Source organism: Peromyscus californicus, unplaced genomic scaffold, assembly GCF_007827085.1.
Source record: "Peromyscus californicus insignis strain IS unplaced genomic scaffold, ASM782708v3 Scaffold_13__1_contigs__length_99412109, whole genome shotgun sequence".
NCBI classification, from domain to species: Eukaryota; Metazoa; Chordata; class Mammalia; order Rodentia; family Cricetidae; genus Peromyscus; species Peromyscus californicus.
This window is the reverse complement of record NW_026294424.1, coordinates 57,779,694-57,802,596: the sequence shown is the minus strand read 5'-3', so window position 1 is coordinate 57,802,596 and position 22,903 is coordinate 57,779,694. Positions and strand designations below refer to the sequence as shown.

Sequence of the window (22,903 nt, the reverse complement as noted above, 5' to 3'; positions counted from 1 at the left end):
GACATAACTAAGTTAGCAGAAGCAGTTAGCCAGAAGCAGAACTACAGAACCAAAAAGCAAGGCTAGTACATTCTAGACTTTCCCAGAACTATGGACTTTGATGGATTAGGTCTTTGTTCTTGTTTTGGTAGGTGTTGCCTACCTGCTGGGCTCCTCATAGGCCTGAATGGTACTTCCATCATGGCGTCAGTTATGATAAGGTCTGGGAGCCAGATACAGGCATGTGGTGCACATTCAAACGTGCCTGCTGCTAATCTTTCTATGTAGACAGGTTGGGCTTCTGTATAGCAAGTGGCTGAGTGCCAAGAGCAAATGCCTAAAGATACAGGAAGTAGGAGGTCAGTCCCTTAAGGCCTGGGGTCTAACACTGACAATGCACCAACTCCCAACAAATTCTGTATCAAAAGTGAAAATTTTAAGGAGAGGAAATAGCGGCTGCACCTGTCAGTGAGAGCGGCATCTCAAAACGGGCTGTGTTTTAAAATCATTGAGGCTGCAATCAGTACTTTGCTTGTTTTGAGACAGGCTCTCTCTGGCTTTGGGCTTAAGTCCTTCTGTCCCAGTCTTCTCAGTGCTGGGATTACAGGTGTGTGCCACCCTGCCCTGGCTCAGCTGCGGTCACTCTGATTGCATTTTACGGATGAGGAAACCAAGCATTGAACATTGACATTTTGCTCACTAAAGATGAGGTGTCTCCTAAGTGGCTGAGCTGTTCCATCTTCCAGACAGCCTGAGCTTTTCATTGTTGTTGTTGTTTTTTTGACACAGGGTTTCTCTGTGTAGTTTTGCGCCTTTCCTGGAACTCACTCTGTAGACCAGGCTGGCCTCGAACTCACAGAGATCCGCCTGCCTCTGCCTCCCGAGTGCTGGGATTAAAGGCGTGCGCCACCACCGCCCGGCAGCCTGAGCTTTTAACTTCAGTGTTTTTGTAGCTCTAGAATTGCATGGCTCACAAATTTAGATTTCTATCATCTGCAGCTCTTTCATTGTACAGTAATTGAGATTAAGGAAATGGTTCTTGTTGGCAAATCACACATCTCTGTCCGTGCAGCGAGGTTACCAGATGTCAAGCGGACAGTGAGGACGTTCTCAGCCACCTGACTGAGGATTCAGACACATTGTTGGGCGGCAGTTCTGAGACGCTGCTCTCTTCCCTGCTTCCCAACTGCTAACTGATCTTCACCTTCTGACTGAAACAGGCAGTGACTGAGGAAAGCTGTTTTGCCCTCAGATGCCCCTGGGACAGGAAGTGCCTGTGTGGTAGGAGGAGGAAGGAAGAAAGGGAAGGAGGGAGGAGCAAGCAAAACAGGCAGCCAACCAACCAGTCAGCCAACCAGGCTTACGCAGAGCTATAAAGAAGTTAAATAAATGTTTCTGGTCTTGCACATATCCATGCATATGTAGATACATACATATTTTTTTTTTGGTTTTTCAAGACAGGCTTTCTCTGTGTAACTTTGTGCCTTTCCTGGAACTCGCTCTGTAGACCAGGCTGGCCTCAAACTCACAGAGATCCGCCTGGCTCTGCCTCCCAAGTGCTGAGATTAAAGGCGTGCGCCCCAGCACATCCGTACTTTTTATGTATAGATCTGCATTGCTTAGTGATAGGAATACATTGTAAGAAATACTTCATCGGACAGCAGTACACTTACTTTAACTTAGATGGTGCAGCCTACTGTCCCTTACAAGATATAGCCTATTGACCCCGGGCTATAAATGTATACAACATATTACCCTACCGAATCCTTTAGACAGTGGTATTTGTGTGTCTAACTACAAAAAGAACAGTTCAAAAAAAAGGGGGAAATTTTATAATAATCAACGAGGTCTCTATTATATGTGCAATGCATTGTTATGAAAAGTCAGGTGAAGTCTGTGTGTGTGTGTGTGTGTGTGTGTGTGTGTGTGTGTGTGTGTGCGCGCGCGTGCATGTGTTTGAGAAATAAGAAAGAAAATATGCTATCTCAAATTCTAGACGTTGCCTGATAAAGTAATGAATGCAACCATTTACAAACGGAAGAAACCGGCAGTTTCCTTCACTGCTTGAAGATAATGGATATTTCCATGTGAGAAAGAAGCTGCCCTTTGTTTCACGGGCTCCGGTTTGCACAATTACGCTTCACTTTGATACTGCTGACTGCTGTTATGGCGGGTGCTCGTGTTTTACCGAGTGACCACAGTCACACAACACTCATTCTTCTTACCAACGTGTTCTCGAGAATGCTGTCTTTCTGACTTGGCGGTTTCTTTGGCAGGGTAGGTGACACTCCCTATGTAGGAAGCTTCATTTTTATCACATCAGAGTCCGAGCTGAGACTTCATTCCAGCCAAACGCTGCGTTGTCCTTTGCTGTGCGCCCACCTGACCTCCTCCTCCTCTCGTTTGCTGCTTATTTTTCTGTGGCATTGCTCAGCCAGAGGCAGCAGGGACAGAGGCTAAGCTCCGCTCTGTAACTGGCGGCATCCTGAATTCCCGTAATCTTTTAGGCACCCCAACTCAGGTAAAATTGACCTTGGCTTTAACATGGAAAAGAATTTCAAGCCGAGCTGGTGTGAAACAGAGGCAGAGTTTATCAGGAGAACTTTTAAACAGGTTTTAAAGCAGGAGAGGTGCTCAGAAGAAAGTAACATACAGGAGCACAGGCGTGGGCCTCTTACAGGGTCTCCCGTTGTCTTTACAAGGGACACATAGAGCGCCTGGGTGGGTTTTGAAACTATTCTCTTCAGAGGGTTGCACAGGAGGTTCCTCGGGAAGGACTGGCGTGGACAGGGTTACAATTAATCAGGTGAAACTGTAGATCATTGGATACCAGAAGGTAAGCGGACTCACTGTGTAGAGTTCATAGTCTTGTTTGAGATCGCCAGAAAATAGGGGGGGCATGAGGACTAGGGTCACATACCTTCAGGCCCCAAGTCTGATTCTTTGTTATTTCAAGATAAATTATTCATCCACCTATTCATTCACCTCTCCGTCTGTCTACCCTCCAACCCCGCCCATCCATCTATCCACCCTCCCAGCTGCCCATCCACCCATCATCTATCCATCCACTCATCATCCATCCATCCACTCACTCATCGTCCACCCATCATTCATCTGTCCGTCCGTCCGTCCGTCCGTCCATCCATCTGTATGTCGGTAGCCTACACAATTGTTAGTTGTGCTGTAGTTCTTGCTTCTCATCTAGGGAGAGGCTTCAGTCAGCCTCTGAAGTGAAGAGGCTCCTTTCCTCTCCATGTTCTCATGTTTTTCCCCATGTGTCCCACACAGGTTTTCTCTGCAGTCTGTTTTCTCTCTTTCCTAGGCACTTGTCATGATGGGGTGCCCAGGCTTTCTTTGTCTTCCTTTCCAGGGGCCACGTGGCTCTTACACTGTCTGCCCTTTCAGGCTGCTTCTGGGAGAAGTCCATGTGATAGATCGAAAAGCAAACTTCGTTTTTCCAAACCACAGCTTCCTTTTTCTTGTGGACAGGCCCAAGTGCTGTTGTCTCTGAGCACACATAAATTCCTTCCACGTGACCTGATGCTACCTTCCCAGCTCCCACCTGGGAGTGGGCCAGTGTCCTTGTCCCTCTTGTCCCAGCCCCCAGCAGCAGCTCTCCACACAGCAGGCACACAGTACATGTTATTGAGATCAATGAATGACCAGATGCATGGGCTTCTATTCTTACATCTGGCCAGAAATCTGAGGCCACCCCTGTTTTTCTCCCTCTTCTTTGTGCCCTAACCATCTTAGTTCACTAAATCCCTCTGGAACATAAGCCACACGAGGACAAGATGTTTGTCTCTCTGACTCGGTGTGATGCACTTGCGTTCCTGGAAAGTGCTGGACAGGAGGGTAAGCATTTGCTACGGCAGAAATGCTTGTGTGCGTTTGACCTGCAACAATTGGTTTCATAAGAAACAGAGACATTTGGTGCTTAGATCATTGTTCCTTGTCAGAGTGCTGCTAAAAGGTGGAGCTGGGTGTTCACCCCGTGTCTCCTGAGTCCTCACACATAACTATTAAGCACTGTGCTGGAATGCCCCTAACACGTGCATGCATATTCTGTGTGGGGCACTCTACTAAAACCCTGTGCCTTCTCCATCCTGTTACAGAGATCTCATAGTTGCAGGTGGTTTTGGACTGTTTCAGCTGTAGCCTGTGATCTCACCTTTTGTCCCCATGCAGCAGGCCCCCAGACCTGTGTATAGCTTGCAGCTTTTGGAGCACACAACATTGAATGGAAATGGAAATGTTTCCAGAGGGTCATCGCAAGCATCTAACATAGCCGTGCGTCTCCCTCTCTGTAGACAACACTGGCAATCACGCGTTACACTCCCGAGCAGAAACGACTCCGTCGTCACCCACCAACAATGCTGGGAATGGACACCCGGAATATATTGCGTATGTGCTTGTCCCTGTGTTCTTCATCATGGGTCTCCTTGGTGTCCTCATCTGCCACTTGCTGAAGAAGAAAGGCTATCGGTGTACGACAGAGGCGGAACAGGAAGTTGAAGAGGAAAAAGTAGAGAAGATAGGTAAGTAACCTTTGCTTCTTTTTTTTTTTTTTTTTTAAATGGTTCAAGGAACAGATACTAAATAAAAAACTTCATTTATAATTCATTTTTTGAATGAGGAAACTGTGTATTTTCTGCAGTAATCAGCATTTGAAACCTTGCCTACATTTACTGAATACTTGCTGAGTATTTACTTCAGAGCTTGGTAGCCTTGGGCCTGTTATTCTTGCTGTGTGTATTTATTTCTAATTTTATTGACATTCACTTTAATGAGGAAAACCTCCACCTTGAAGGGTTATTGTGAAATTTTGAGACAAGGCGTTTTGGTGATTGGCACTTATAGCCACTCATAAAACTTAATCCTTGCTGCTACGTATTGAGTAAGATTCTAATAAGGATGGTAAGAACATGAAACGAGTCTCATCAGGTTTCTGGTGTTAATGTTCCGGGGGGAGTTCTGCTAAAAATCTGAGTGACTGGACTTTATCTTATTAAGTGAATGGATGTAGGCATAGCGCAGTGGAGGTGTGGCAAGAACTGGGGTTCCCATGGGAATGTCAGGGCGGCTCACCTTTTCCTCTGCATTTGAGTTGTTAGTGTTGGGATACACCCCACAGATCCTGTTTTCCCTTCCTTTCCAGTCGTGCCTTAGGGAGGTTTCCTGATGGGCCCGAGGGCTAGCCGATCACTCTCTACATCCCGCTCAGCCCTTCTGTGGCATCTTTGCAGAGAGGTGATATTTGGAGCTGGTCACCCGTGGAGCATACCCTCAGGGCCCATGGGGGAAGGTTTCTCAGTCCTTGCCAGCCTGCCGGACTGTTGATTTTTCCACCCCCACTGACCTTTGAGGCTGGGGAACACGGGCGAACATGATGAGTCACGAGCAGCGAGTGAGCAAACCAGCCCTGAGTGTTTGAGTGTTTGTCAGCAGAGCAGAACTGGTGTAGGTTGGCTCAGCCAGCACCTTCCACTGGGCCTGTCCAAACATCCCTGGGCCATGGGAGAGAAGCTTCCCTTGGGGTGCAGAGGACATTCCTGTAGGTACATGGGTGTGCCATTGCCCTCCTCGTGCATCTTCCCAAGTGGGATGCAGTGTCTCCGTTCAGTCTCTTCTTCTCCTGCTAAATAAATTATACAGATCGTTTCCAAGCAGAGGCTTGTTCCTCCTCCTGCTGACTGTCACATGTACTGCTGGTACTGAGTTCTCCAACTCAACTGAACTTGTAAACAAGTAACAAGTGCCCAAATTTAGGTATCTTGTTTAGAAGGAAAAGAGCATTTGTAAACATGGATGAATACTTACTAAGGCAGCTGAAAACATAGGTCAGTAGACCCATTTTAGACAGCAAGCCTGCAACTAGATGAAACCCAAGGACAATGGTGTTTCTTTTAGTTAGCCTTCTTCTTGTTTCCCCTGAGGGTTTAAGGTAATAAGGAGAAATAAGAACAGCGGGGACAGATATAAATACATTACTGTATTGTCATACAAAGTGAGTGGGTATTTGGTCTTGAGGAGGGATTGATGGACAGCCCTGAGCCTTTTTCTTTTGATTTTAAAATGTGTTCTGCCAAGGAACTCAAAGCTGTGACATCGGGAAGGTGGGGGCTGAAGGACCAAAGGCAGACTCTTAGCACTGTGTGAGGGTGCTTGAACTTTCTGGAAGTTGTTCGGTGAGGTCTTGGGCTCCAAGGTGAATGTCTCGAGCTCATTCTCTGCTCTTGTCGATGGTGACATTTATAATACTGTCCTGTCTTTTTCTCTTTTAGAGTTGAATGACAGTGTAAATGAAAACAGTGACACCGTTGGGCAGATTGTCCACTACATCATGAAGAATGAAGGTAGGAATATGTTTCTGTTCTCTGAGCTCTGTAATACCTCAGCTTCCAGCGTAGTCCCGACAGACGTTTGCCTCTGTGGGTGTCCGGTGGCCTCAGTGTCCATCGCAGTGGACCAGCCCTCAAGTTGATAGCTTCTGGTCAAACCATGCTTTACATGACTTTATAAAGCCTCCGTTTCCTCCCAGAGAGTGAGAGCCACACTCCTGCTTGGTACACGGCACTGTGAAATAGCACACGTGAAATGCTGAATGTCATAAGGATTTACATCTTACCTAGTTTTTGGTTTTCCACACTTAAACATTGTAAAATCTATAAAACGTAAAATTTACTGTTTTCAGGGTCCGGGGAGATGACTCAGTGGGTAAATGCTTGTTTCATGAACATGAGACATGAACTTGATCCCCAGGACCCAGGTTAGAACTGGAGAGTAGTGATAGCAAGTTCCTGTAACACAGGTGCTGGGCGGGTGGGTACAGCAGGGTCCTGGCGTGCACTGACCAACCGGTTTAGCCAATTGGTGAGCCCCAGGTTCAGTGAGACAACCTGTCTCCAAATAAGAGGAGAGTGATTGGGGAAGACACCCTTGACTTTCGGCTTCCATGTGTGCACACGTATACATACACTTTCCCATATAACACACACACACACACACACACACACACACACACACACACACACACACTTTTTACCAGTTTAACCATTTGGAGGTGGAGAATTCAGTAGCATCCGTGTCTATTCTAAGTGCTACACGAGTGTCATCACTCTTCCAGAACTTCCTCAATATCCCTGAAATATGCTTGTTTCTCTCCCTGTTCCTTCCTCCCCAAACTGCTTGAAAACGCCGCTTTGCTTCCTGCCTCTGAGGTTTGTATCTTCTGGGAAGAACTTAAGCACTAGGACTTAAGTGGTTTTTTTTTTTTTTGTTTTGTTTTTGTTTTTGGAGATAGACTCTCATGTAGTCCATGCTGACTTTGAACTCAGTATAATAGCTAAGGATGGTCCTGAACCCAGGTCATCCTTCCTCTGGGAGGCTAAATGCTGGGGTTATAGACATATGCCACTATGCTCAGACTTATGAAATGTGTTTTCAAGCCAACTTTGGAAGTGAAGAATTCAGTTGTTCTTAAATAAGTTAGGGACATTGTTCTGAATGCTGGGGGTTATCTTAATAGGTTAAGATTTTCTGTTGCTATAAGTGAGTAGCACAAGCTTGATAGTTTATAAAGAACAGAAGTTTATGTAGCTCACCATTCCAGAGGCTAGCAAGTCCACGCATGGGGCCAGCATCTGCTTGGCGTCTGGGGAGGGTCTTCATCGCTGCATTCTGACCTGGGGACCCGAAAAGACAGAGCAATCATCTCAAAAAGAACGTGCCTTTATGACAAGGCCACTCCCTCAGTAACCCATGAATCCAAGAATCCGTGAGCAGACCAGAATGTTCATTAGGGCAGAGAGCCCTCCTGACCCAGTCACCCTGAGGCCCCACCTCCAAATGCCATCAGTGTGACTTTAGGGGATCGTGTTCCTAACACATGAATGAATTTCAGGCCACACCCGAACCAGGGCAGCATCTTTGCCCTGAGTAATTTTTAAGGTCTGTGGCACTCCTTGCCCCTTCGCTGACATGCTACATGTGTGTCTCCATCAGCACATAACACCCTTCCCCCATCAGCCTTTTCTGGGACCCCCCACGCCAGTATTCAGTGAGCGTGCCCACCCCGGTCCAGCCTAAGATCTTCAGCTGTTTTCCAGCCGTGCTTATGTCTTTGGCTTAGGTCTGGTAGTTTGCTCTGGGTTCTCGCCTAATTCTCAACACACCCATGTAAAGTTGGTGTGTACTCAGTTTACAGGTGAAGCAAGGGAGGCCCCGGGGTTTAGGTTCCTGTGGTTAGTGCCTTCTGTCTAGTTCCAGCTACAGGGCCCCTTTCAACCACGCAGCGCTTTGCCTTGATTTCAGGTTTTTTTTTTTTTTGTTTTTTTTTTTGGTTTTTCGAGACAGGGTTTCTCTGTGTAGCTTTGCGCCTCTCCTGGAACTCACTTGGTAGCCCAGGCTGGCCTCGAACTCACAGAGATCTGCCTGGCTCTGCCTCCCGAGTGCTGGGATTAAAGGCATGCGCCACCACCACCGCCCGGCTTGATTTCAGTTTTGATAGTTTGAAAAAAAAAATAGGCAAACAAACTTAGACAACATAGGATTTGTCTTCCTGAGACTTCCCATCAGGGCCTAGGATTTGCCAATACTGGGTTCGCGCTCACTAGTTTATGACCTAGTCTTTTTTCATGTTGACTCTGAGCGAAAATTCTCCACTGTAAGGGACAAGCACATCGTTGTCCCAACTTGGTTTCTGTCGTTAGCCCAACTTCAAACTTTATTTCAATTTAAACTTTACTGTCACTTTCCAAAACTGGCACTCTCTACATTTATAAATTGTACCGCCGGGTGGTGGTGGTGCACGCCTTTAATCCCAGCACTCGGGAGGCAGAGGCAGGCGGATCTCTGTGAGTTTGAGGCCAGCCTGGGCTACAGAGTGAGTTCCAGGAAAGGTGCAAAGCTACACAGAGAAACCTTGTCTCGAAAAACCAAAAAAAAAAAAAAAAAAAACCCAAAAAACCATACTCCAAACTTTTCTTAAGTTAAAAGGGAATAACATGAAGCACATTCTCTCCATTAACATTTTCCCATGTTTGTTTACCACTATATCACATAGTTTTAAACATTTGCAGTATTGATATATGAGCAGCTTTCTGTCTTGAATTTTTAATTTGTCAGATGGGTAAATTGAATCTATAGTCATGATGTTTTTCAAATGAAGCAAAGCTGGGATTTAATAAGATTTAATATAGATTTAAGCCTGAGAAAGGGGTTAAAAATGAGGCCAAAGGTGTACACACTAAGAAGCCAGAGTCCCCCGGCGGCGGCGTTCTTGCTTAGGGTTTAAGCATGTGCTTTTGGTGATAGAAATCAATTTTGGCTTAGGTCACTGTCCCTCGGGGGTTGGCTCTAGCAGCTGACCTGCTGGGCAGGCACATTTTTATTGTTGTACTGTCACCGTGGCACTACATATTTCTTAAAGATTTATTTTGAAATTTTAAGTGTGTGTGTGTGCGTGAAAGAGAGAGAGAGAGAGAGAGAGAGAGAGAGAGAGAGAGAGAGAGAGAGAGAGAGAGAGGCACACATAGATAGACAGACAGACTGACTGACTGCAGATGCCTGGAAAGGCTAGAGGTGTTAGATCTCCCAGGAACTGGAGTTATAGGTGACTGTGAGCTGATCGCCATGGATGCTGGGAATCAAGCTTGAGTTCTTTGCAAGAGCGGTGTGTGCTCTTAACCACTGAGTCATATCTCCAAATCATACCATGCTTCCAACATAGGGTGTGCGGAGTTTTCCCACCCAAGCAGCTCTTCACCTCTGAATGCCAGCTCGACGGCCCATTTAGCTCACCCCTGACTCTGCCTGGGAGTGAGTGTGGTATACCACAGGCTAAGCTTAGTTCCACAAGGCTGCCCGACTTTACACGGCAGTTCTGTTCCTCTAACTTATAGGCTGAGAATCTAAGAATCCCTCCAGGCCCCTCTCCAGGTTTGCTGGTTTGCTAGAACAGCTCACAGAATTCAGGGATATACTGTTACATTTAGCAATCTGTTAAAAGGATAGAACACAGGACAAAGGATGGAAGGAGAGGCATGGGGCCAGGTATTGGGAGCCAGGGGCCCCGGGCTGAGAGCTACCGCCCTCTAATCACGGGGCCTTTTATGGACTGCACCCTGACTCACCTCATTAACATACACTCAGGTATGATCCAGTAGCTCATTATGAATAACAAAGGACACTCCTCTTTGACTCAGGAAATTTCACTCAGGAAATTCTCAGGGTTTTAAGAGCTCTTTGACACACCCACACACACACTGATCGTTTTTTTCTTCCTAATGCCAAGCATTAGAGTAACCCTAGTACCGTCTCTTAAGTTATCTTGCCCTATAGAGCTGAACTGAGCAGTGTCTGTGTGGTCAGTGGGGTTTTCGTGCGTTGTGTAGAAGTTTGGAAAGCATTAAGTGTTATTTATTAAGTGGGTACAATGTTATTCATTAAGCAGCGCTGTTTACCGTGGGAGAAAAGCCACGAGGCACAACAAAACCCACTGTAAGAGTTTATTAGGGGAAGGGAACAGAAGGGGTGTGCATAGGCCTATGGAATGACTGTGCGGGAAGAGCGGGGAGGAATAGGTGGAACCCGCTCTTAGAGGTCCACCCCCCTCCCCTATGGGCTTACGTAGCTACGCCACGCATGTTTTACTTAACAGGCTCTTGTTTTCTCAGGGAACTTTAAACGATTCTCTTATGAATGCTTATCATTATAATTTTTATTACAGCCAGCATTGGCATCTTTCCCTTTTGTTATTTTTTTCTCTTTTGTTAAGTTTGGTAAATGATGGCAAAGTACAAACTGGCCACTTACTGTCCATTTTATATAAGCCATATCCGAGACTATGTCCCTTGCTATTTCATCTTGTTATTTCTAAGGAAGCATACAAAGCTAGCCTTGTTTAAAGGAAGAGTGGTTGCTGTAGATCAGTTTGGAAGATGGAAGTCCAAGATCAGGCAGCCTCATTGATTTGACTCTGATGAGGGTCCGCTTGGCTGGGTCCCGTCTTAGTGGCCAGCAGCATGTTGGAAGCGTGGGTGAAAGGAAGAGAACACAGGTAACCAGGAAGCCAGAGAGAGAGAGAGAGAGAGAGAGAGACTCCCCCCTCCCCCCTTGTGCAGGCTAGGACTCAAATCCAGGGATTTATGCATGCTTAAGCACACACTCTGCGCTGAGCTACACCCCGCAGCCCTCTCATTTTTATACCGACCCCTTCTTGGGAACTGAGGGAGAGAGGGTACTTCAAGAGCTGTCTGAATTCTGAGGGCAGTGTCCAGTAAGTAACTTATCACCTTCACTCAATTTTCAAAGGGTGGACCACTTCCCATAGCACCACCTCCCATGTGGCCAGGGTGCTGCCATCATGTACCAAACTCCAGAGAGAATAGCATCAAAGGGTAGGTAGCCAAGGATAGCAATGGTAACACCTATAGAAGCCGTCCTGGGGACCAAGGATAGCAATGGTAACACCTACAGAAGCTGTCCTGGGGACCAAGGATAGCAATGGTAACACCTATAGAAGCCGTCCTGGGGACCAAGGATAGCAATGGTAACACCTACAGAAGCCATCCTGGGGACCAAGGATAGCAATGGTAACACCTACAGAAGCCATCCTGGGGACCAAGGATAGCAATGGTAACACCTATAGAAGCCGTCCTGGGGACCAAGGATAGCAATGGTAACACCTACAGAAGCTGTCCTGGGGACCAAGCTCTCAACACAGGTGGAGGACGAGCCACATCCAAACCAAAGCAACACCCCGGCCTGTTATCTGAAAGAAAACTATTTTCCTGACTCCTCACGAACAGTCAAAAGGGAAAATGACTTGTATCACAGGATTATGAAGTGTGTTTTGCGGAGTCAATGTGGTTTTGTTGTTGTTGCGTGGGTGGAGATATTGTGGATCTAATTTCAGTGCTTTTTTTTTTTTTTAAATAAAAAAAGCTTTTGGTTTTACATCAAAACTTGTGTTTGGCAGTGGTTTTAGACACCCTCACAGTGGTGAAGGCCAAAAAAAAAAGTACTTTTTTAGGAAAGGGGTGACATGTATAAGTATTTCTTAAAAATAACCCTCATCCTCATGGATTGCTAAAAGTTGCAGTGAGGTGTTGGAGACCATGGAGCAGCCCCAAATGAAAACAACAAGAACTTTATTCTCTCTTATACATAAGGCAACAGATATGCCAAAGGTCATAAGCAGCTATGGATCTTTGGTATCGTATTTTTATGAGGGGATGGATAGAGAACAAAAACTGGGCGGGGCTAAGAGGAAGTCAGGTTGTGAGGCACACGTAGCATGTGAATCCTTAGCTCTCAACACGTCCAGCATCAGAGTTGGAGCTAGAGGTAATTGTCCTCTGGGGATGTCATTTGAATGTAAAATGTTACATGCCACCATCTGCTCACAGGGTAAATAGTAATTCTTTTATTTTTTCCTCTCTGGAGAGTTTATCGTGGTAAGTCATGAGAACAGTGCTTTCAGACCCAGTGGAAAAGGTTAGGAGTTGGTAATAGCTTTCGGCCCTGGCAGTTAAGTAGCCAAACGACACTTGGCATTCAGAGCAGCTTTGACTGACCACTCTGTAAGAAGTAGGGACGGAGGGCGTGGGTGTGGGTCAAGCCTGCAAGCTTAGGCTCGGTTTGCTTTTGTTGACAACTCACATACTTGGGATTTTAAAGACTGAACATTGTAAGTCTAAATTAAGTCCTCCTGTGTCACATAAATTTGAATGATTTGTCCTGACTTAGGGGCTCTTGTTAGTCCAAGTGGAGAGCAAAGGCAGTCGGCCACCTGCAAAGTAAGCCTTCCCCTTTCTTCACCCGGGACGCTGGAATCTCCTCAACCTTCTTCCGGGAACTCCTCTGTGAACTGAAGGGAGGCCTGAGGTGTTACCGTGACAGCTTTTCTAACATGGTGGCTGTGATTACTCACTCACCTCATTTAATTCCTTTTCTTTTTCTCTTCAGCGAATGCAGATATTTTGAAAGCCATGGTAGCTGACAACAGCGTGGCCGATGTTGAAAGGTGAGTGTCTCTCTCCTATGGATGGAGACAGTTTTCATTTGTTCAGATGGATGCCACTGGTATTCTGCTCAGCTGGCGCTGGCCTCTAGCCTTGGCTACTGTGACGTTTGAGGTCAGGCGGGTCTTTGCTGAGAGGTACAAGGAGGACTGTTAAACAGAGTCCTTCATCTCTGCTCATTGGGTGACAGAGCGCTACCCCGCCTTCAGAGTGTGACAACCGAAAATGTCTCCACACGCTGTCAGTGTTCCTTGGGAGACCATCACCCATCGATTGGCACTCTAGGAATAGGGTCCAGAACCACTTGGTGTCGAGGGCGAGAGCTGGGGATTAGAAGATAAAGAAGACAGAAAGCTGGGACCAGGAGCTCTTGTGTAAGCCGATGGCTTGTGCCAAGCAAGTTTATTAAGAAGTGCAGCATCTTATATGCAGTTGTCATGTGAAAAATAGGATACAGTCGGTGGAAAGCGATCATACAATGGGGTGCGGTCAGCAGGAAGCCAGTCAAGGGTGTTGTACAAGGGAAACTCCAGTGCTCCACCGCTGAGCCCACAGCGGCCAGGGGACTGCTAACCACAGCTCCTTAGGTTGGGAAGCATTGAGTTCTCAGGATGAAGTTGAAGTTCCCCCAAGGCCCTGCCTCCAGGCCTTGGCTGGCTCTGCCAAGCATAGTCCTGGTTTTAGATGAGGAGCCATGCTGCTTCTCCGTACACCAGGGCCTCAGAGAAAGCTTGGATCAGCCTAGCGCCCAGCAACCCTGGTTGACAACTGTGTGTTCAAGGCTAGAGCTGGAGAAAGTGAAGTCAGTGGCTAAGAGTGAGAGCCTAGGTTCAGAGCTGTAGAGAGGTTGTGTCCTGCCTCTGTGTGGTGGGCAAGTTAACTGAGCCTGCTGAGCTCCAGATCCATTGTCTGCAAACCACTGTGCCAGTTTCATTGGATTATGACCAAGAACACAGAGCATTTGAGGTACTGAAAGACCTTTATGAACAACGACAGCTAAATGATAACCTGGTCGGTTTAGAATGCCTGCTGCCATCTGTTTGTATTACTGGTTATAGGGTATGGCTGTGGAGTACCAGATTCCATTGTAATTATCTATAGATGACGGTATGTCTAGACAAGTCTCCATTTCACTAATCAGGAGCATTGATTGGGTGCGGGATACAGTGTGGGATAGAGCAGGGCGGTCACAGATCTTGGCTCTGAAGGGATTCAGCCGGCAGGGCATAGAGATGGGTGTGTAAGGTCTTATGAGAGGTGCAGACTGGAGTTTGGGGTTTCTGGGGACCAGAAGAAGGTCAATAAGAAAGAAGTGCCACCTGTGCCGGGTGTTCCAAGCAGGTGCTGGTGTAGACAGGTCCTGTACACAGTCCAGTTGTGAATGGCAGTTTGGGTGGCCAGAGAATATGCTGCAGGAAGTGGCAGGACGTTGGATTGGGATGGAGTGGCGTGAAAAGGAGCATCTGCTTTTTGTGTGGCTTTTGCAAAGTGCACCTAACACCTCTTTAATGTGAATGTGTTTGTCAGATGTTGGATGTGCACATTAGAGGGGTCCTGTAGAACACCGGGCTGCATGCCCAGGGGGCTCTGGAGATCTAAAAACAGGACATAAAGACTCGTGTTTCCTGCCTTTGACCAGATAGCTGGTGTTCACTACATATTAGCTCCTTAGCTCCTCGGAACCTGGACTCAGGTGACTCGGGGCCTATAATTGGACTTTGTGTTCATTGGTACTTGGTAAATACTTGTTGAGTGGGTGCAGTTAGCTTGGCACCATGTATTTGAAAACCAAGCTCAGTTAACAGTCTTCCTCCAGGGAGGTCCTACTGTGTGTTTGTATTTGAACAACTTTAAGGACATAGCTAAAGAGCACTCGGGAACTTCTAGGTGTCTGGACTGTTTGGACTGCCCTCAGTTCGAGCGTGGCCCAGACTGCTTTTGAAGTGTGCTAGTCCCACTGACTGCCAGCAGCCCAGAGGCTGGTTTCTGTCAGCTATCTGTGTGGCTTTGGAGTTCTTGCTGCACATTGCAGGTATTAAGTACTGGTCTCAGGCGTGGCGGAGGGCTGACTCCTGGTCAGTCCGGCCCTGCCCTGTTAGGTTGGAGCCCTCCTTTTCTAGCATAGGCTTGGTATGTGTCTTCTGAATGTAACTGACATCTTACATCTGTAGTTCTCCTGTATATCTTTGCTAGTCTGGCCAAATGTCTTCTGGGTTCGCCAGGTGATCACCATTGTCTCTAAAACACGGTCTGTAGCTGTGGGCCTGAGTGTGGGGGCTCGACAGTTTGATTTTTTTTCTAGGTTTGGATCTCCAAATCACTTAGGTGCTATTTATTTTACTGGGTAAGATATTTGGCTTCTTTGAACTCCAATGTCTGTGGTGGTATTGTGTTCCCCAAAATATTGTGCACCCTAATAAACTTATCTGGGGTCAGAGAACAGAACAGCTACTAGATACAGAGGCCAGAAAATGGTGGCACACACGCCTTTGATCCTATCACTTGGGAGGCAGAGATCCATCCGGATCTCTGTGAGTTTAAAGTCACACTGGAAACAGTCAGGCATGGTGATTCACGCCTTTAATCCCAGGAAGTAAGCCTTTAATCCCAGAAAGCAGAAAGGTATAGAAGGCGTGAGGACCAGGAACTAGAGCTGGTTAAGCTTTTGGGCTTTGAGCAGCACAGTTCAGCTGAGAGGCATCCAGTCTGAGAAAACAGGATCAGCTGAGGAATTGGCGAGGTGAGGAAGCTGTGGCTTGTTCGGCTTCTCTGATCTTCCAGCATTCACCCCCAATACCTGGCTTAAGACCTGATAAGATCTTTGCTACAAATGTCCTCATTTTTATGATGAGGAAATTAATGCATATGCCATAAAGATCTCTGAGGATTTATTAAATTAACACATAAAACGTTCTTAGGAGACAGTTGGCTCCTATTCCAGTCAGCCACATCAGCATCTATTTCGAGCACCACTTTCTATGTCTTGACCTAAGATTTTCCTTTGATGTAATAGACAGATTGGATTCTATCTTCTGACAATCTTAAGTCTTCTGATAATTGTGGTACCCCCCTCCCCCCGCCCCATGGCACATGCCGGGCATCTTGCTTGGAGTTCCAGGCAGATGATTGGCTGTGTGTGAGCAATCAGTGTGATTGCATGGGAAGGAGGATGGGAGTATTGGAAAAGAATCTAATACTGTGAAGTCAAATTGTGTATTGACTTTGGAAACAGTGGCACATTCCCCCAGCCCATTGTTTAGAAGGAGCAGTTGTTGCGTGAGAGCCTGGGGCCGGTTCCCAAAGTTCATTTGTACCATTGAAGGTTGGTTTTGCTTAAACCTTCCTGCATCACGGGGAGCAACTGCCTTCACGGGGAATTTCGTCTAAGTAGCCATTTTTATCTTTTTTCTTTCTCTTTTTCCTCCCCACCTTCAGCCCTGTGACCCCTAGCACCCCGGGGAGCCCACCTGTGAGTCCTGGGCCCTTGTCACCAGGGGGCACCCCAGGGAAGCATGTCTGCGGCCACCATCTGCACACAGTGGGAGGTGTCGTGGAGCGGGACGTGTGCCAGCGCTGTAGGCACAAGCGATGGCACTTCATAAGACCCACCAACAAGTCCAAAGAGGGCCGGCCACGGCGTCAAGGGGAGGTCACGGTCCTCTCTGTTGGCAGGTAAGGTGTCCCTGGTGTTGCTTGTGTGGGACCTGGTTGCTGTGGTTACAGGTTTTCTACTTAACTTTTCATTTGAGGGTAAGTTCGCCTGAGCCTGGCTTCTTACATGTGTCCTGGTCTGAATCCTGGGTGTTTCTGACAGACCAGACAGCTTTTGATAGAACATGTTTTAAGGCAATTAATTACTCTCTGTAATAGCTGGAGCCCAGACTCTCAACTGTGTCCAGAACACATGCGTTTCTGTTTCTCTGGTGAGAATCTAAAACAGGTGATCAGGTCAATGTGTGGCTTTTCACACAGCTATCCAGAGCTCCAGGCCCCTTGCATTCATGACTCTGCAGGTTGTAAACAGAGTTTGTGGGGGAGACGCTCTGAAAAGGGGTTCTTAGTGAAACCGGCCTGAGGGTGGGTGATATGTATCATTTATTTGATTTACCTGCCATTGGCTCCTGTTGATCATTTGTCTTTACCAGAGTTCCCGGCAGTCAGGAAATGTCATGCTGCCATGCACCAAGAATATAGAAAGACAGATTTGGTCCAGAACTTTCCAGTCTCTGCCACTTAAGAGCCACACCAGTGACACTGAGTGCTTTCTTTGAGGTCACCTCTGCTGTGTACTGGGTACCTCAGTTCCAAAGCATCATTTCCTTGTGACCCACATGTGAGGTGAAGATCCTGCTGTTTGATGGACATGTAACCACAAGTCTCTTAGTGAGACTTGACCTGAGCAGGTCTGCAGGGGACACTTGTGTAGTTTGAGCTTATGCAGGAAGTGCATTGCCTAGGAATGTGTCACACGGGGAAAGGTCACCTCTGCGGGAGTCAGGCAAGGTAAGCGATGCAGTTAAGTTAGGACAAGTCTCTAGGGAGAGCTGCCTGGACTCATTGCATGGACCCTGATCCAGTCCTGGCTTCGCTACTTACAGACTCTTAGGTCACAGCGTGCCTCAGTTTCCCCCTGCACAAAGTGAGAAGGCAATCACACCCACCTCTCAGAGCTTCTGTCAAAACACTAAAATGGTGACTCAGTTAAAGGTTTCAGAATGGTTTGGGGCTCATAAGCATTCAAGGAACATTGGCAGTTCTAAACACTATTATTGTAATTTTCACTTGGTTGAGTCTCGTCCTGTGTTAACGGTAACCACAAGGCTGAGGAATGTCTGCCACTCACAGCAAAGCAGCGCAGCTCATGAGCAGACTTAATAAAGGTCCGCATTAAGAGGCCGAGTCATGGGACTTTATGAGTGCAGTGAACGAGAACTGAAGCTGTTAGATGGAGCACATTTTGTTTTCTCTTTGAAAATGTGTGGAAAGTTAGTTTTCTGCTCGGGTCCAGTATGCATTGGTCAGGGCTCAGAATCCACCCCCTCCTAGCTGTTGGGTACGATGGATTTTTAATTATCATAGGCTGGTTTTCACAGGACAAGTTCTCTGCTTCCCAGACTCCTCCTCTTGGTGGCTGGTGATCTCATTTTGGACAAAGAAGGAAATTTTTATTTTAGATCATTTTAAAGGAGAGTAGGCCCATATCTGTCTAAATGTTGGTGTTAGAAGACAGGATTTGGGCCGGGCGGTGGTGGCGCACGCCTTTAATCCCAGCACTCGGGAGGCAGAGCCAGGCGGATCTCTGTGAGTTCGAGGCCAGCCTGGGCTACCAAGTGAGTTCCAGGAAAGGCGCAAAGCTACACAGAGAAACCCTGTCTCGAAAAACCAAAAAAAAAAAAAAAAAGAAGACGACAGGATTTGATGGTATTGTTCTAGAAAAGCAGAGAGTAGATAACTTTGACTTTTCTCCATGGAATTCTCTTCTTTAACTTATTTCCTTTTTTCTCCAATCTTGAGTGACAGTTAACCTAAATTTGGCTTTGAGAAGCAGAAACAGCTTACAGGAGTGAAGCCACACCCCTGGGCTCCTCCGCCTGGCTGTGTGGATTTGCTCAAGGAGGTTACGTGGTGACCATCACGGTTATGTCCATCTGCGATGTAAGCCACTTTTCCCGTTCCCCGGGGTTCTGTGGTTAATGCCCATGTCACCGTTGGAAACCACAGCTCTCGGGCCACTCAGCCGTTCAGACTAAGTGTTTCCTGATGACTTTACACGCTCCGTGAACTGTCAGGGGTGGTTGCTCAGGGTCTGCCGGGGAATGCACCCCTCTTGTCCGGCAGCTGCTTGGCTGCTGTTCTCTCTTTAGTCCTAGTTTGTTGGTGTCCTCCAGGCGAGTGATTTTTATTTATTTATTTATTTTTTTACTTACAGTCCCTGCTTATTGGGAAAGCAAACCCCGTCACATCGCCCCTTTGCCTCCTCAGGTTTAGGGTCACCAAAGTGGAGCACAAGTCAAACCAGAAGGAGCGGAGAAGTCTGATGTCCGTCGGAGGGACCGAGAGTGTCAACGGCGACGTGCCCGTGACGCCCGTGAAGAGGGAACGGAGTGACACGGAGTAGCAGGTGAGCTGTGGGTTTGGGGACATGGGGGCAGAGTGTGGGAGAGGAGGGAGGAGGGGGTAGGGAGCCCTTCTGGGGTCTGTGGCCCCGTGGGGATGACATTGGAGGGGAATGAGAGGATTTCCCTGAAGCTGATGTGACTGTAGGGCAGCGAGTCCTCCTCACCGTTACTTGTCTGCCCAGCGGGGAGGAAGTCCATAGTGTCGCTCCAGCATCTTCGTACTCAAAAAAGGGTAAAATCCAGAATTTTAGGATGTACAACAAATAAGCTTTTTAAAGGGTTGGAAGCTTATTAAGTTTTCTGCTTAAAAGGAAGAAAAAAGAAAACAAAACCCCCAGGTTGGAATGGTAGTACAGGACCGTCTCAGCACTTGGGAGGCTGAGGCAGGAGGATTGTGACTTTGAGACTGGCCAGTGAGACTCTGTGTCAAACAAAATAAACAAAAGCCGCAGAGCAAAGGATGTGCGTTCCTACCGTGTTTAAGGAAATGGTGTTTGAAAAAGATTCGAACAAGCATGCCGGTGTTTTGAATTGGAGACAGTGCTCCCTCATTTATTGTATCGAGGAGAATACCCCCAGTTGGAATATTGCTCTGCAGTACTCAGTAATAACGTTATTCTGAGACCCTGTCCCCCACCAGGAGGGAACATTGCTCTTTCCTTGGGCTGTTCTGAAGCACTCAGAACTCAAGGTGACCGCTTCTCTGCTTTGTTCAGAAGTTTTCAGAGCTCTCCAATCAACCATTTCCCTGTACTGACTTCCTGTAGCTTCCTCTGACCCCTTTCTGGCTTGAGGAGCATCTGTTGTCTTTATGCCTGTTGTATGTAAAAGGACAAGGCTTGAACTTCAGCATGGAAGGGTTGTCGCGTATAAAGGATATGAGGGCAGATGACATCAGGCACGTCCTCGAACAGTACAGCGAGCTGGCAGAGCTGAGCCTGAGGCCGGGATCTGGCTGCCAGGTTCAAATCTCTCCCTGTCACTCTAACACTGAGGTTTGGGCCAGGCATGGCAGCCTTTTTATGTCTCACTGGCACATGGAGACATCACTACCTGCCTTGAGGTGACCCTGGCCATGCTGGACAGTGCTGCTGGTATCCTGAGTTAATTCGCATTTGGTGGGGGAGGGTGAGTGGAGGGGATCAAGGAGGTTTTGGTTGAAGCCTCTGATAGTCTGCAGGTCCAAAAGGCTGAAGACATTCTGGAAGTCATCTGGAGGAGCTGTGGTCCTTAACTCTCTAAGGCACGGAGGTACTGGCTCCTCTTTAGAGCTGGTTCTTGTAGGCTTGTGTTGGGAGAGATCTGGCCCCTTCCTATTTTAGGGGCTAAACGGGCTTTTTTGTTTGTTGTTTGTTTTGTTTTTTTTGTTGTTGTTGTTTTGAGATAGAATCTCTGAACTATATTCGTGCTGGCCTGGAACTTACCATGTAGCCTGGGCTGGCCTTGAACTCACAAGACCCTTCTCAGCCTCCTGCTGTGATGACCAGTGTGAGCTACCTTTCCTGGCTTAGGGACTTTCTTTAAAGAGGAAGAGCAAGGCAGAAAAGTTGGGCTTCTCAGCTGAGAGGAAGCTAGGGAAAGAGGGCGATGAAATGGTTAGTAGCAGCGGTTGCTGTTAGCTTGGAATTCTAGTTTTCTGGACCTAGTGCTGATGTCTACCATGTCATCATTATAAACGCTTCCTGACGAGGCTTACACCGTCATCCCAGACGACGAAACTGGTTGGGGGGGTGGGGTGGGAGATAGGTTATGCATCAATGGTCATGTAACCGGAGAGAAGATCCAAGCTTTGTACCCAGGTCTCTGACTGTAAGATAGAGACGATGGGCCAGACTAATCGGCCTAGGGTGCTCCCGAGAAGGAACCCTAGGCCCTAGGCCCTGGCTGGGGAATGTTACTACAGATCGTTCTAGAACTTTGTCAATTAGGGAAGCTTGTAGTCAGCTAGGCTACTGTCATAGTTTGGGTTTCTGTTGCTGTGAAAAGACACCATGACCGAGGCAACTCTTATAAAGAAACAAATAATAATTGAAGTGGCTCACTTACAGTTTCAGAGGTTCAGTCCATTATCATCATGGCGGGGAGCATGGCAGTGTGCAGGCAGGCACGATACTGGAGCTGAGAGTGCTTTATCTTGCAGGCCACAGGAAGTCAACTGACAGTCACACTGAGGGAAGCTTGAGCAAAAGAGACGTCAAAGCCCGCCCCCACAGTGACACACTTCCTCCAACAAGGCCACACCTCCTGATAGCACCACTCCCTTTCGGGGCCATTTTCTTTCAAATAACCGCAGCTACTTACATATAAATTAATTCAGAATAAACATTTAGATTTTATACTAGTCACATTTCAAATGATAGCCAAGGCTGGAGTCTGCCCTGTTGGGTGTTGCAGACATAGGACATGCCCATCACCCAGAAAAGCAGTACTGAACAAAGCTGGTGGTACCTTTGATGTTAGACGTGGACTGCTGAGTGACCTGGGTAAATCAGAGAAGCTGATCGAAGTCTCCGTCTGGGAAGGGACACACCTGTTGTTGAAGTCTTAGGTGCTGAAAGCCCAGCAAGAAAAGTGGGCTCATGCTGAGTGTGCATGTGATCACCACCCCCACCCCCAGCAGAAGTTGCCTGCTTAAGAAGCACTGCCCAGTGGCAGGCAGGAACTGACTGCAAGGGCACCCAATTGCCACACCCCGCCCTGGTTACAGCCACACCAAGGTTTAGAAAGGTTAAAGGAATTAAGATTGCTCAGCTGGCTTTCGTGGCCCGACTTCTAACTGTATCAGATTCAGGAAATTGATCTAATTACCCGAAGTCCTGACCACAGCGAACTGGTTTACAGTTTGATATTCTCTACAAGGCACACTGACTTCCTACCAGGATTACATAATTGGGTTCTACCAGAAGGCGCAAGCTCCATGATGAGTCCATTTGGAAATAAATAGTTCTTAACTGCCCATGCCTCCTTTTTATATGAAATAAAGATATTAATGCATTGATTCAAGGCAAGTGCCAAGCTAATGTCTAGGATGAAGTTGACTCTCAGTGGAGGGCAGCCATACTGTGGTGTGCTGTCCAAAAGAGTGAAATTCACCTAGTAGTCTTAAGATGGGAACATTTACTCTGAGACTCCAATTTACTGTAGTTGATTTTGAAATTAAAAAGAAAAGTTTTTATTATGGAAACTAAAAAAGAATCAAAAGCCGAGAGAATAGTAATTGAGTATTTGCAATTCGTGGAATCAGTTGAGTACCTCACTTTACGGGTGAGGTTCAGTTGAAACAACTCATTTGGAATTAATGGAGTTTAGGGTGGAACCCAGGTAGCCTGGCTTCAGCTGTCACAGACATCAACCTGGTCCAAGCACAGGTCTGGGGTTGTGACCATGCTGAATTATACAGAGTATGGACCGAGAAAAAGAAGGAAGCAATAGTCATTAGTATTTAAAATATTAGATATTAGTTAACATTTTCTTACTAATTTTCTTTTGTTTCTGAAGAAGGTATGCTCAGGACAGTTAATTGGGCTTGACTTTCAGCTGAGAAAACCTGGGAGTTTTCATCTGGGCTCAAGTCTCTGGTTCTGGACAGAGTGAGAAGATTTGCCATAAAACGTAGCAGTAGCTGGGTGTGATGATGCACGCACGCCTTTATTCCCAGTCCTCGGGAGGCAGAGGCAGGCCGATCTGTGAGCTGGAGAGCAGCCTGCTCTACATAGTGTCTTCTGGTCCTCCGTGGCTATGCAGTGAGACCCAGTCTAGGGGGGCGGGGGGAGAAAAAGT

General features: G+C 47.1%; 1 protein-coding gene across 1 annotated transcript in view; it reads left to right on the top strand.

The window, feature by feature from the left end:
• The window catches only part of Rell1 (RELT like 1), a 47,479-nt gene extending 28,357 nt beyond the window's left edge, over positions 1–19,122 (top strand). Inside the window, exons 2-6 of the mRNA XM_052734974.1 lie at positions 4,290–4,517; positions 6,264–6,335; positions 12,949–13,006; positions 16,440–16,676; positions 18,987–19,122. Coding sequence (XP_052590934.1) covers positions 4,290–4,517; positions 6,264–6,335; positions 12,949–13,006; positions 16,440–16,676; positions 18,987–19,122 — 731 coding nt within the window. The remainder of the gene's footprint in view (positions 1–4,289; positions 4,518–6,263; positions 6,336–12,948; positions 13,007–16,439; positions 16,677–18,986) is intronic.
• Positions 19,123–22,903: the final 3,781 nt, after the last annotated feature.